Source organism: Triticum urartu, chromosome 5A (assembly GCF_056163025.1).
Source record: "Triticum urartu cultivar PI428250 chromosome 5A, HENAU_Tu73, whole genome shotgun sequence".
NCBI lineage: Eukaryota > Viridiplantae > Streptophyta > Magnoliopsida > Poales > Poaceae > Triticum > Triticum urartu.
The window spans coordinates 270,196,574-270,211,199 of record NC_141877.1 but is presented as its reverse complement, the minus strand read 5'-3'; the positions used below and the strand labels follow the sequence as shown (position 1 = coordinate 270,211,199).

At 43.3% G+C, this 14,626-nt stretch overlaps 1 protein-coding gene across 5 annotated transcripts; it reads left to right on the top strand.

Annotated features, from left to right (window-relative positions):
• Window positions 1-11,602: 11,602 nt before the first annotated feature.
• Window positions 11,603-14,391, top strand: LOC125508427 (uncharacterized). Of its 5 annotated transcripts, none has more exons than XR_015604454.1 (5): window positions 11,604-11,755; window positions 11,840-13,092; window positions 13,167-13,243; window positions 13,317-13,382; window positions 14,106-14,391. XR_015604454.1 is itself a non-coding variant. In XM_087525872.1 (5 exons), exons 2-5 carry the CDS (start codon window positions 12,927-12,929, stop codon window positions 14,129-14,131), a joined length of 327 nt encoding a protein of 108 aa, XP_087381998.1. In that variant the 5' UTR covers window positions 11,607-11,755; window positions 11,840-12,926; the 3' UTR covers window positions 14,132-14,391. The 5 variants fall into 5 exon arrangements, 1 of the variants encoding a protein (XP_087381998.1); XM_087525872.1 differs by having other exon boundaries at window positions 11,607-11,755; window positions 13,167-13,235; XR_015604453.1 differs by having other exon boundaries at window positions 11,603-11,755; window positions 11,840-13,243.
• Window positions 14,392-14,626: the final 235 nt, after the last annotated feature.

Below are 14,626 nucleotides of genomic sequence, written 5' to 3'. Positions count from 1 at the left end.
TGTTCATATCAATCCAATCTTTTGTTTCCATTAGTGACAGAATTTCACCTCATAGTTTTGAGAAGTTTTCCATAAGCCCACTACAAGCTTACTTGTTTGGTTGTTGATTTTCCAACAACTCCATTATAACCTTCTTGGAAGGGTGCTTTCCAAGCTTAATTGTGGCAGAAGTTGGCATTTTCTTCTCCATTCTGTTATTCCAATGACCTATTTTTTCTATTCTTTCTTCTGGAGGCATTGTGATGTTGCTCTCTTCACTCATCATCTTGAGTTGAGGATCGTGTTTTTCTCGTGCTTATCCTTTTAACCGGAGTGTCGTGCCCTCTTTTCAAGTTCTCTCATCTTATCAAGTTTTACCTCCCTTGGCAACCGGAGTGTTGTCATAATTGATCTTTATCGTTCCATGTACATCTCGTTTCTACCGGAGTGCTTGCATGTACTTCTTGTCCATTGCAACCTTTTTCTTATGTCTTTCAACCTACAAGCTTCTAGTAATGTTCCTTGTTCCTCTTTTCTAATGGAGTATTTTCAACTTCATTCATCTCCATTGTATTCTTTCTTTCAAGTTTTCAACATCTCAAGGTTCTTTGAATTCACTCGTTTGTCAAAGAAGCAACTTTGTTTTACCTCTTCATCTTTCATTTTCTCTCTGGTGCCATCCTAGATCTCGGGACGAGATCCTCTCGTAGTGGTGGAGTGTTGTGACACGCTGAGACCGTTGCGCCAGGTGTCTTCCAGTTATTCGCTGTTGTTGTCTTGTCGTTCGCTTGCATGTTGCATCTTGCCATGTCATCATGTGCATTGCATCATCATGTTTTCAAAACTTGCATCTGTCCGGGTTTCCCAGTTCCTTCCGCTGTCCGTTCTAAGCCTAGACACACTTGCACGCGCCCGCGGCATGTCCGAAATATTATGTTATAAGTGGCCGGAAGATGTTCTTGGAATGGGGTGAGAGTTGGTGTGCGGTCTTGTTATAGTGTAGGTAGACCGCCTGCCAAGTTTCATCGCGTTCGGAGTTTGTTTGATGCCCCAACGGGTAACTATAGCGACATTATAGTCGGTCAAACGTCGGACGTTTTCGGTCTCCGGAAACAGTCGCCGAGTCTCTCTCCCTTCTCTTCTCTCAGCCTAAGGCTTTCTGCACAGCCCACTACCACTCACCGCCAGGCCCAACCTAACCCTCCTCTCATTCGGAGCCGTCCGGTTGTTATCGGAGGGCCCCGAAACCCCTCCTAACCACTTGACCCCTCCTTGCATCAGTGCATCGAACCCCTCATGCACGTCCGAGAGTTGTCCCGGACCTGACCCGGGCAGTCGTCACCGTTTGGTCCGGATCATCCCCAAACATCTATAAAATATCATCGGTTTCTCGTTGGACTCTCCTAACCTAATTATGTCGGACCATCCGATTATGATCGGAGGGGCCTAACCGTCCTAAACTGATTTGATTTGTTATAAATAGGTCCAACCCTAATGCGAGATAAGAATATTGACGGAAAATAATGGAGAGGCTTCCCATCCATAAGGTGGATAGTAGATAAGAAATCCGAGTCCTTGAAGAAACAAGGGTGGGAGGGTGGGAAAACAAAGACAACTTGGGACGGACGGAACAAACACTGTTGGAAAGAATTGAGAATTGATCTCGCGAACATAGGATTGATCGGATCCACTTAAGGAGAAAACATGCCGGTTGAAAAGGATTGACATGACAATCTCGATTATCATGAAGGATTGGTATTCACATCGGAGTATGAGAACACCGGTTCGGAAAGGAATGGAATCAACACTTGACTTCGAAGCAACTCGAATACCACAACTGGAAACAAAAACAAAGGATTGGCTTGCAGAATAAGCCGGGACAAACATATGATAGAGATTTCGTTCGAAGTTTTCGTGGTGGGGCCTACACGGGCTCGATCGTACAGCACCATCATGTACAAGGCAGTGCACATGACATATGAAGCGTCCCCGAGTCAGCATAGACAAGGACTCTTTAAGACACAACGAGACCACTGTAAAACCAACCATGGATAGGCGGACCACTAGACGTCGAACCCCAACCTCATATCATGCATCTGTCGGAAAGATATCCTAGGAGCTACTTGAATTCCCACTTATAAACTCCCGAAACTTTCCGGTTATGCAACCAGGTGTTGGGGATACAGGGGAAGCATAATATCTCACCCAAAGCTAGCAATCCCTACATCCAGCTATATCCATCCTTCAACACATAACCAAGAAACCTTCGGAAATCATGTACCTCAAACTTCAAAAAGCATCTGTTATACGAGCTATGATAATACTCCCGAACTCCCGCCCAGTACTGGGTGGCGTCGAGGTTATCTCACCAACAACTGCATAAAAGAGATTTTCGATGTCGGCGAAACTCAGGTATTCCAGAATTGCAACGATAAAATTGTGACGACAACACCTCAAAGCTCAACTCCCCGGAACACTGCCACAGCCCCTAAATGTCAGGAGGCACCAAGAACAACGTTCTCGTCACAAAACCATCGGAACGATTCCAAGATACCCGCGTGATCCTAAAAAAAATTCGTGAAATTTGAGGAGAGAAGAGTCAAAACTCTACGTCAGGAGGCCTCACCAGAGGGATGAAGGGACTGAGGAGTAAAAAGAATCCTACTCTCCGATATATATAATCCTAAATTACTCAAAACATTTTTCTAGACTCAACAACACCAGCTATTTGCTCGAGCAGGGGGCTCCTAAGTCGGGGAAGGCTCTGATACCAACTTGTAACACCATCGATGCGCCTATATCTCCCATGTGTCAAAGCACGACTTAGAGGCATAACCGCATTGAAGGCAATGTCGCAAGCGGGGTAATCTTTACACATCCCTTGTACTGAATAAGAAAGAGATACAGGGTTGTCTTACAATCGCCACTTCACACAATACAAGAATAAAGCATTACATCAATCAGATACAATCAAGGTCCGACTACGGAACCAAAATAAAAGAAGACTACCCCTAATGCTACAGATCCCCGATCGCCCCAACTGGGCTCCATTACTGATCAACTGGAAATGAGACAACACAACGAACACGATCTTCATCAAGCTCCTCCTTGAGCTCGGTTGCGTCACCTGCACGGGTATCATCGACACCTGCAACTGGTTTTGGAAGTAATTTGTGAGTCACGGGGACTCAGCAATCTCACACCCTCGCGATCAAGACTATTTAAGCTTATAGGTAGGGAAAAGGTGTGAGGTGGAGCTGCAGCAAGCACTACCATATATGGAGGCTAACATACGCAAAAGAGAGCGAGAAGAGGAGGCAAAGCACGGTCGAGAATCTATGATCAAGAAGTGATCCTGAAACTACTTACGTTCAAGCATAACTCCAACACCGTGTTCACTTCCCGGACTCCGCCGGAAAGAGACCATCACGGCTACACACGCGGTTGATCCATTTTAATTAAGTTAAGTTACAGGTTTTCTACAATCGGACATTAACAAATTCCCATCTGCCCATAACCGCAGGCACGGCTTTCGAAAGTTCAAAACCCTGCAGGGGTGTCCCAACTTAGCCCATCACAAGCTCTCACGCTCAACGAAGAATATTCCTTCTCCTAGGACGGCCCGATCAGACTCGGAATCCCGGTTACAAGACATTTCAACAATGGTAAAACTAAACTAGCAAAGCTGCCCGATGCACCGACAATACCGATAGGAGCTGCACATATCTCGTTCTCAGGGAAACACCAGATGAGACATCCTATGAGTAAAAACAACCCTCAAGTTTCCCCGAGGTGGCGCCGCAGTCTACTCAGTTCGGACCAACACTTAGAGAAGCACTGGCCCGGGGGGTAATAAAGATGACCCTGGAGTCTGCAGAACCCAAGGGAAGGTGATAGGTTGTTAGTGCAAATGGTAAAACCAAGGTTGGGCCTTGCTGGAGGAGTTTTATTCAAAGTGAACTGTCAAGGGGTTCCCATTATAACCCAACCGCGTAAGGAACGCAAAATCAAGGACCATAACACCGGTATGACGGAAACTAGGGCGGCAAGAGTGGAACAAAACACCAGGCATAAGGCCGAGCCTTCCACCCTTTACCAAGTATATAGATGCATTAATTAAATAAGAGATATTATGATATCCCAACAAAATATCCATGTTCCAACAAGGAACAAACTCCAATCTTCACCTGCAACTAGCAACGCTATAAGAGGGGCTGAGCAAAGCGATAACATAGCCAAACAACGGTTTGCTAGGACAAGGTGGGTTAGAGGCTCATGGAAAAATGGGAGGCATGATATAGCAAGTGGTAGGTATCGCATCATAAGCATAGCAAAAGAGCGAGCATCTAGCTAGCAAGGATAGAAGTAATTTCGAGGGTATGGTCATCTTGCCTGCAAAGTTCTCCGAGAAGGCGAAAGCTTGATCCTCGAAAATGTACTCAACGGGTACCTCGATCACGAACTCGTCTCCGGATCTACCCAAAGTAAGAACACAAGCAAAGGTAGACACAATCAACCACGTGCAATGCACAAACAACATGATGTAAAGCATGGCATGATATGCGGGATGTGATATGCGATGCATATGCTTGTTTCGGAAAGGAAAGATTGAACCTGGCCTCAACTTGGAAAACCAAGAGTTCCACTTGAAAGATGAGTTGATTTCGGTCGAAATCGATATAAAGATTACCGGAATCGGATGCATGGTTTGCAAATGACAAGCAAAACAAATATGGCACCGATCTGCGATTAACAGCACAAGGCCATCTAAATGCATCAAGAACAACAAGCTACTGCACTCTAACATAACAACAAATCACATGGCAGGGATCCACTCAAGATGCTTGACAAAATATGAACACTGAGCTACGGCTAATTCACTCAATAGCAGGTTCAAACAAGCATGGCAAAAGTGCAAAAGATATCATGTTACAGACTTAGTGAAATGAACAACACGCCAGGAATTTAACATCAGGAAGCAATGTTTAGCGCAAGATAACAACATGCTACAGGAACATATCATGGAAAAGCATGGCATGGCATGAAGCTACTCAAAGCATATAACAAAAATCCCTTACTGACCTTAAGCCAAAAGGGATCAGAAAATACAATGGCAACCATGTGAACATAGCAACTTTCGTTAACAGATTCAGACTTAGCAGAAAACTGGAACATGGCAAAACAGATAGTAAGTAGGCATGTTTACGAGCTCGATGGATTCACCACAAGGCATTGCATGACAAACTAAGCATACACCCAGCAAGTAGGCATGGCATAGAAGCTAAACATGGCAAGAACAACAACATAGCATGCATGGATCAACTACAAAAACCTCGGCAAAAATGCTTAACACGTAAACATTCTGCCAGGAACATTTTATAGCAAAAGTAGAGCTCGATTGAGTCACGCTATGGTGCTCCATAATTTCAAACAAAGACATGGATGGATAGAGCACAACCATATCTACAAAACATCCTTAGTGATCATGCTCAAAAGAGGCATGGATCACTCTGTAGCAACATGAATACATGGCATAAAAATATTAACAGGATAAAGACTTAGAAGATTTCTAAGTCCCTGAAATCGGCAACATTACGAGAGCTACTTTGCATGCTTGTGCTAGTCACCACAGAGATCACAAAAATACATGGCATACACCCCTGTAAAGATGGCATGGTATACTTCAAAACACATGTAGGGCTCAAGTTCATAGGAGGCACACATCAATCATGGCAAAAATGACAAATTTCCAATTACTGATAATAATCTGAAACTAATATAAACTAGCACTCTTGCAACAGCATTTAGGGCAACAAGATGAGCTCAAAAGAACATGGTGCAACGGGATGAAATGAAGTACTGGTCGAGACGAACAATTTGATATACTACACGTCCAAAACGGAGCCACGGATGCGAAGATATGACATGATGAAAATGCCCAAAAATACTGGGGATTTAGCAGAAATTATACCCTCGCGAAAAGTCAACCCGGGACGGGGAGATCCGGGACGGGGTGGATCCGGATCGGGACAGTGGCGTTTGGATCGGGGGACGGGTGGATCTCATCCACCCGCCCGGATCTGGCCGGAGCGGATTCCGGTGAGTTTTGGAACTCCGGCGAGAGGCGGCTCATCGGCGTGAGAAGGCAGGGCGCCAAACAACGGACAGCGACGGTGTGCGCGAGGCGCGGTGCGCCGGCAAGCGAGCAGCGGAGGAGCGGGGCGGCGAAGCTCGTAGAGGAACGGGGCGGCGCGGGCACCTCGTGAGCGGCGGCGGAGCAAAAGGCGGCGGCAGAGATGGCATCCGGCGGGCGGCGTAGGCGCGGCGCTCGCGGCCGGGTCCTGCAGGCGCGGCGAGGCAGGGATCCGGGCCCGGGCGGGCCGGCCTCGGGCCCCATGGGCCGTGGCGGGGAGGAGAGAGAGGCGCCGTGAGGTGGCGTGCCGTGGTTGGGCAAGGCGGCGGTGGAGCTGACGTGGCACGCTGCCATTGGTCGGAGTGAGGTGTCCGGCGGAAATGTCCGGCGCAGTTGGACATGTCCGGCGGCGCGAGGAGGAAGACGCTAGGGTTTCATATGCGCGGAAATTTCGGAGGAGAGCACATATTTATAGGTAGAGGGAGCTAGGAGAGTCCAAATGAGGCGCGGTTTTCGGCCACGCGATCGTGATCGAACGACCGAGATGATGGAGGGGTTTTGGTGGGTTTTGGGCCACTTTGGAGGGGTGTTGGGCTGCAACACACACACGAGGCCTTTACGGTTCCTCGGTTAACCGTTGGAGTAACAAACGAAGTCCAAATGACACGAAACTTGACAGGCGGACTACCGGTTGTGAACCAAGGCCGCTTAGCAAGTCTCGGTCCAATCCGAGAATGTTTAGCACCCGCACACAAAAAGAGGCAAAAGGAGACACCGGAGGACATAGGAGCGCCAGAATGCAAAACGGACAACGGGGAAAATGCTCGAATGCATGAGACGAACATGTATGCAAATGCGATGCACATGATGACACGATATGAAATGCATAACACGCAAGCAAAAGACAAGGCAACAACAGCGAATAACTGGAAGACACCTGGCACATCGGTCTCGGGGCGTTACAACACTCCACCACTACGAGAGGATCTCGTCGCGAGATCTAGAATGGCACTGGAGGAAAAAACAGAGGAGAAAGAGAAGAGGTATAACTAAGTTGCCTCTTTGACAAACAAGTGAGACCAAAGAGCCTTGAGAGGTTGAACAAATTCGAGAAAAGAAAACAACGAAGATGACGAAGTTGAAAGCACTCCGTTAGAAAAAGTAACAAGGAACATTATGAGAACCTTGTAGGTTGAAAGCATAAGAAAAGGGTTGCAATGGACGAGAAGTACATGCAAGCACTCCGGTTGAAACGAGATGTACAAGGGACGATAAGGATCAATTACGATAAGACTCCCGTTGGAAATGGAAAGCATAGACTATGAACTTCGCGAAATGAAAGCACTTGGATGCGACTCCGGTTAGAAGAGGAATAATAGACACAACACTCTGGTTAAGTGAATAGGCATGGAAAGAACACGATCCTCACAACTTGAGATGATGAGAGAAAAGAGCATCATCACAATGCCTCCGGAATGAATGAGAGAATGGAATGGAATGAACGAAGGGAAACAAGATCTTGAGAGAGCATGCTTACAACAAATGCTAGAACGGAGTTGTTGGATATCAACAACGAAAAGAATAAGCTTGTAGTGGGCTTATGGAAACATCTCAACATTATGAGGTGACAAACAGCCACTAAAGGAAGCTATTGATTTGAGTGAGAGCACCAAAGAGATGAAAAACTTCTTTTACCGCGAGAATAGGAGGAAAACTTGGATTGTCGATAGACACCACAATTAGCACCTTTCCTTAGGGAAGGCTTTAGGTGAAAATAACCCAAGATAACTCCAATGAAGAGATTGATGGGTTTAAATATCTCATTCTTGTGAATGAAGAATGATATACTACCACCTCAAAAGATAAGGGAGAACAATTTCACTCCGGAGAATACTTGAGCTCCTCTAAAAAGAATCTTGATGAACACTTCGAGAAGGAATTAAATCCTTAAAGAAACATCATGTAGAGCCCCCATGAAGAACTCCGGTAAACAAAAGGATAACGAAAAGAAAGAGAAGTTGACAACACAAGGTGAAACCTTGCGATGATTTAGATGAAGCTTTGCGACGAGATAAAGTGGAAGCTTGGAACTCCGGAAGAAAAGATAAAGCATCTCGAACCGAGAATGTGATATGATGAACCACTCCGGAAAGAAGAAATTAGAATGCTTGGATGAAAAAAGAATAAGAATTATGTTATGCGTATCCTTCACCAATTTAGATTGATGACAAGCAATGGATTTGGCCTAGTACTTATTCTCGTAGAAAGGATTAAGATAGATATAGTGCAAACTTGAGACGGTCTTCGATGATCCACCGGTAGGATGAAGAACGAATGAATTGATATGATAACGAAAGAAGAGAATATTGAATGAACCATCGTAAGAATTGAAAATGAGAGTAGCAAAGGCACAAATCATCAGGTAGAATTGGAAAACGAATGAAGATACTCGAGAGTATTTCGATACAAGTGAACGAAGAGATCACGAGCTGATTAGAGAATACTTGAATGATGCACCGGTAAGATTTAGAGAAACAAGAGCTGGAAGCTGGAATGAATAAATCTTCTGAAATGATGGGCTCCGGGAAACCAAACTGAAAATACTCCTGAATTGCTCCAGATAGTGTGAAAAGAAATTCTCACAATCAAAAATAATAATTATGAGAGGATGGCATCGAGCTAGAACCATGAATCTCTGAGAGAACGGATAAGATATGGAGGAAAAACTCTTCTTTGGTCTTCAAAATCCGAGAATGACGACGAGAAACACCACCAAGAATTGTTGAGGCACTCTGGAATTAAAATTGGAAAGGTTGAACCAACAATGAAAAGAATTTGACAGATCTTGGAGAAATACATATGACTGATGACAATTCATTCTTACGTCAAACTTCAAAAAGAATTTAGGATTTCTCCAGGAAAATTAGAAGAGTTAGGTAAGATCCTGGACAAAGACCTGTGGGTTAGGGTCCACTCAAGAGAAACACCATTGAAATGATTACTTGAAAAGGAGATAGCATCGGTTGAATAAAATGGCTTGAATAAGATAAGACCTCGAAATAGGTTGAACGGATCTTGGATGACAAGACGAGCCTTCTGAGATATCTTCAGCACTTCGGAACAATAGAATAGCGAGAAGTGGATGATTATGAGGTGCAACAGCATGGGAAAGCATTCGAAATGAGGAAAAGGGATATGATCAACACCAAAAGCTTGAATTGAATCCACCGGAGAAGATAAAAGAAACGAAGAATGATGAACTTGAAGCTCCGTTAGCATCTTCTTGAGAATCACCGGATAAGAATATTGACGGAAAAGAATGGAGAGGCTTCCCATCCATAAGGTGGATACTAGATAAGAAATCCGAGTCCTTGAAGAAACAAGGGTGGGAGGGTGGGAAAACAAAGACAACTTGGGACCGACGGAACAAACACCGTTGGAAAGAATTGAGAATTGATCTCGCGAATGTAGGAGTGATCGGATCCACTTAAAGAGAAAACACGCCGGTTGAAAAGGATTGACATGACAATCTCGATTATCATGAAGGATTGGTATTCACATCGGAGTATGAGAACACCGGTTCGGAAAGGAATGGAATCAACACTTGACTTTGAAGCAACTCGAATACCACAAATGAAAACAAAAACAAAGGATTGGCTTGCAGAATAAGCCGGAACAGACATATGATAGAGATTTTGTCCGAAGTTTTCGTGGTGGGGCCTACATGGGCTCGATTGTACAGCACCATCATGTACAAGGCAGTGTACATGACATACAAAGCGTCCCAGAGTCAGCATAGCCAAGGACTCTTTAAGACACAATGAGACCACTTTAAAACCAACCGTGGATAGGCGGACCACTAGACGTCGAACCCCAACCTCATATCATGCATCTATCGGAAAGATATCCTAGGAGCTACTTGAATTCCCACTTATAAACTCCCGAAACTTTCCAGTTATGCAATCAGGTGTTGGGGATACAGGGGAAGCATAATATCTCACCCAAAGCTAGCAAAACCTACATCCAGATGTATCCATCCTTCAACACATAACCAAGAAACCTTCGGAAATCATTTACCTCAACCTTCGAAAAGCATCCGTTATACGAGTTATGGCAATACTCCCGAACTCCCGCCCAGTACTAGGTGGCGTCGAGGTTATCTCACCAACAACTGCATAATAGAGATTTTCTATGTCGGCGAAACTCAGGTATTCTAGAATTGCAACGATAAAATTGTGACGACAACACCTCGGAGCTCAACTCCCCGGAACACTGCCACAGCCCCTAAATGTCAGGAGGAACCAAGAACAACGTTCTCGTCACAAAACCATCGAAACAATTCCAAGATACCCGCGTGATCCTAAAAAAAATTCGTGAAATTTGAGGAGAGAAGAGTCAAAACTCTACGTCAGGAGGCCTCACTAGAGCGATGAAGGGACTGAGGAGTAAAAAGAATCCTACTCTCCGATATATATAATCCTAAATGACTCAAAACATTTTTCTAGACTCAACAACGCCAGCGATTCGATCAAGCAGGGGGCTCCTAAGTCGGGGAAGGCTCTGATACCAACTTGTAACACCCTCGATGTGGCTATATCTCCCACGTGTCGGAGCACGACTTAGATGCATAACCGCATTGAAGGCAATGTCGCAAGTGGGGTAATCTTTACACATCCCATGTACTGAATAAGAAAGAGATACAGGGTTGGCTTACAATCGCCACTTCACACAATACAAGAATAAAGCATTACATCAATCAAATACAATCAAGGTCCAACTATGGAACCAAAATAAAAGAAGACTACCCCTAATACTACAGATCCCCGATCGCCCCAACTGGGCTCCACTACTAATCAACTGGAAACAAGACACTACTACAAAAACTGGCATTAACGACGATGTCCCAAAAACCCTTGGTCGTTAAACAACAAAGCGAAGTCCCCACACATTGAAATAGAGCCTATGTAATAGCTTCAACAACCACTGGTCTACCCATCGCTAATTGAGCGGCCGATAATGTTGTGATATGGGTTTTGCACGTAACAGCGGACATCTATTTTTTTACATAGCAAATATCTATTTTAATCTGTGAGGATCCTATCTCCCTGCGCCTCTTTCTCCTCTCATCCCGCGAGACCTTCATGGTCCATAGATCGCATCTACCTTCTGCTCTATGCCTATCCGCATTGCATCCCTCACCTCGCTAGTCTCCTGGACCATGGCTTGTCCGCGATGCTGCCTGCATGTCGTCAATAACCTCGACCCCGGTGCGGCCGCACTGCCGCCTGCACATCGCCTGTCGCCTCGACCCCAGCGCAGCCGTGCTGCCGCCTGCACGTCGCTGGTAGCCCCGACCCTGGTGCGCGCGTGCTGTCGCATGCACTTTGTCGGTCGCCTCGACCACGGTGCGGCCGCGCTGCCGCCTGCACGTCGCCCGTAGCTTCAACCCTGATGCACCCACGCTACCGCTTGCTCATCTCCATCCACTCTGCTGCTACAGGTTCGTTGGTGTTCCTCCTTCCTCTGCTTTTTTTCCTGTTGCAGGACCTTCATGCAATGTTGCTGATTCTAATTACTAAATATGTAGGTAGAATTTGGTACTTATGTTTTCAGAAATTTTGATGAAGTTCGACCATATATTAGGTATTGATTGGCCGATTAACTTATTAGTTACATAGTCAACTAATTTTTGCGTGCCCATATCAATTAAGCTTTGTATTACTGTAGTGAGTACTCCAGTGGTCAAGATGGATGTTCACCACAACCATTTACCACCATGTGGAACCAGAAGTCCAGTCAGTGGTTCAAAAGAGAAGGTAAGACAAAGGATTCCAGAATAAAGTGTGTATGTAGATGCATATGCATGTACATATCAGTATCTCTGTGTGAAGATGTTAAACATAGCTATTTATGTATCTCTGTGTGAAGATGTTAACATAGCTACATAGTCAAATATTTTTTGCTTTCACGAACATGATATGAGTGAGCTCAACGTAGGCTTTTTGGCACTATCACATGGTCGAAAATGTAACATATTTTACTAGCTATGACAGGAGTAGATTCAGATGTTGTGTTCAAATTCGAGATAGACTCCTCTGCACACAGACCAATGGGGTGGCTATCCTTTTAGAAGAAGGGGATAATAATTGGTAATACAATAGAATATTATGCCATATTGACAGACATAGTCGAGCTGCAATATTTAGATGGAAGGCGTGTGACATTATTTCGTTGCAACTAGATTGACGTATTTAACAAAGAGCATGGAATGAAGTAAGACAACAAGAATGGAATCATTAGGCTTAACCTGCAGTGTTTGCTTTAGACAGATGAGCCTTTCATTCTGGATAGCAAAGTTTTTTAAAAAAAATATTATTAAGGACAAACTTATAAAAGGATGGCACACAATTGTGAAAAAATCCATCACGTCATGCTTATAATGTACCACATGGACAGTCCGATGATATACCCTCTGAACTTGAACCTGGCAATAGTGACAAAGACGACTTCTTTCAAAAATTAACAACAACGTCATGTAGAAAGAGAACAACATGAGGCCACTAGTTTATTCAAGTCTTAATCTGTAGTATTTGATTTGCTTCTTATATTAGCTTTTACCTTATTAATAAACAGTGACACAAGTAGTTCTGTACTTACTTTATTTGATTTAGCATTCACTTATTTAACTTAAATTGTACTTTGTATAGCCTTTGTGCACACTTCAACCAAACGCTATATATATAGACACACACACACATGTTATCACAGTGAGTCATCATAGGTATGGAAACTTGACAACATTAGCTTGGGAAAGATGCTTTCACAAATGAATAAGTCTGGACTGGTACACAAAGGCATTGCTAGGCGGACCTTCGTGGAGAAATCAAGTCAATTAGCAGATTTCAGCAGAAAAGGGTTACCCACAGGCTCAAATGCAAGATGCGGAACTGTGAAAAAAAATTACAAGTTAGCTACAAAAGGTACTACGTAAACATAAAAATATTATTCAGCTATCTTATAATCAATGATATAATGTGGTTACTTGTTTTCATAGATGGAAACGATGCGCTAACAAATACACCAATCTTGTTTAGTACAAATTGGGATGCAGGTGATTCCAAAAGTGAGTCTGTAAGTATCACGTACTAAACCAAGAATTGTTTCTATGCTTTATTGTCTTCAAGTAAATCATAATATATTGCAGCTATGAATGATCAAGTTGATGCCAGCAATGAAAGTGACATGGGAAATTCAATGGATGAATTCTATGGTATGTAAAATGTATTTATTTCATCTTTAATTCATCTACTGTGTTGGCCGATTGGTTGTATATTTTCAAACACTGCAAATGGTGTAGATGAATTAATAGGTAATAAAAATCTAGAAAGTGAAGAAGTGTAGGGCAACCATGGCCTTGCAAGGAGTTTTTGGTCAGTTTCATGTTGCCTCTTTATTTGATCTAGTAGTAAACCTTCTAGATAGATAATTTGGGAATTGGTACACAATTTAACTTCTGTTGTTTTTATTCCAATAATATAAGATCAGTATGGATAGTCTATTTTCTAAGACACACAAGAAGGGTACAACCTTTGTTGATTGTACAACCTCCGCCAAACACGTAAGACTTAATGTAACTGTAATAACTTCAATAATGAACAACAAGTGTATAATTCCTACTTAGAGATAGAAGTAACTTACTGTTGGCGCTCCAACAACAAGTGTACAATTCCTACTTAGAGATAGAAGTAACTTACTGTTGGTGCTCCAGACACAAACTAAGACCATAGTTTAACTCGAAGAAAAGTTCAATGGCATGGTGTAAGAAGTTTCTGAAATTAAGCGACTTGTGTCTGGTAGTTCTCTAAGTGATAGTTCTCATGAAAGCCAACATGATCAAGTAAGTTGCTATTATACATTGATTTTATATGTTATTACACTTTGTGCCAATTTATTCACATGGGCTGACTTCCATAAACTACTCAACATTTTGTAGGATTGATGGTCCACCGTGATATATAGAAGTATCAAGTATCAGGAGGCAGTGTAAGAGCTGATGAAGAATGGTATCCATTCGAACAATGATGGTGTCCCTCGATTGAAGATAGATAAATATTATATTTTCTAGTTGTCTCGTTTTCCAAATAGATATGATCAAGTCCATTGGTCATATAAGGATTGCTTTTGACTCAAATTTCTGAAATGATATTTTTTCAGAATTGTATGTCAGAATATTGGTATTTCTATCTATTAATGAAAGAGGCTATGACCCTTAGAATTCAGATTCTTTTGTGTCTATATTAATGTAGATCTTAATATTGAAATGTTGGGAGATGTATAAAGTGATTGCTGAACAGAAAGTTATACTAAATATAAATGATTCCGAAGGGAATAGAGTGGTCGGTAATCATACTTTGGTCAACATGATAACATTATTAGCGACGACAAAGGTGGTCGTTAATACTACAATCATGGCCGTTATTTCCTTGGGATTGACGACGACACATCATTCCGTCG

Bases quoted from the DNA above. Each gene is read 5' to 3' on its own strand.
- LOC125508427 (XM_087525872.1), top strand. From the start codon at position 12,927: ATGCTTTCACAAATGAATAAGTCTGGACTGGTACACAAAGGCATTGCT. The intron at 13,093-13,166 runs GTACTACGTAAA...TTGTTTTCATAG, and splicing joins TTACAAGTTAGCTACAAAAG to ATGGAAACGATGCGCTAACA. The intron at 13,236-13,316 runs GTGAGTCTGTAA...AATATATTGCAG, and splicing joins GGATGCAGGTGATTCCAAAA to CTATGAATGATCAAGTTGAT.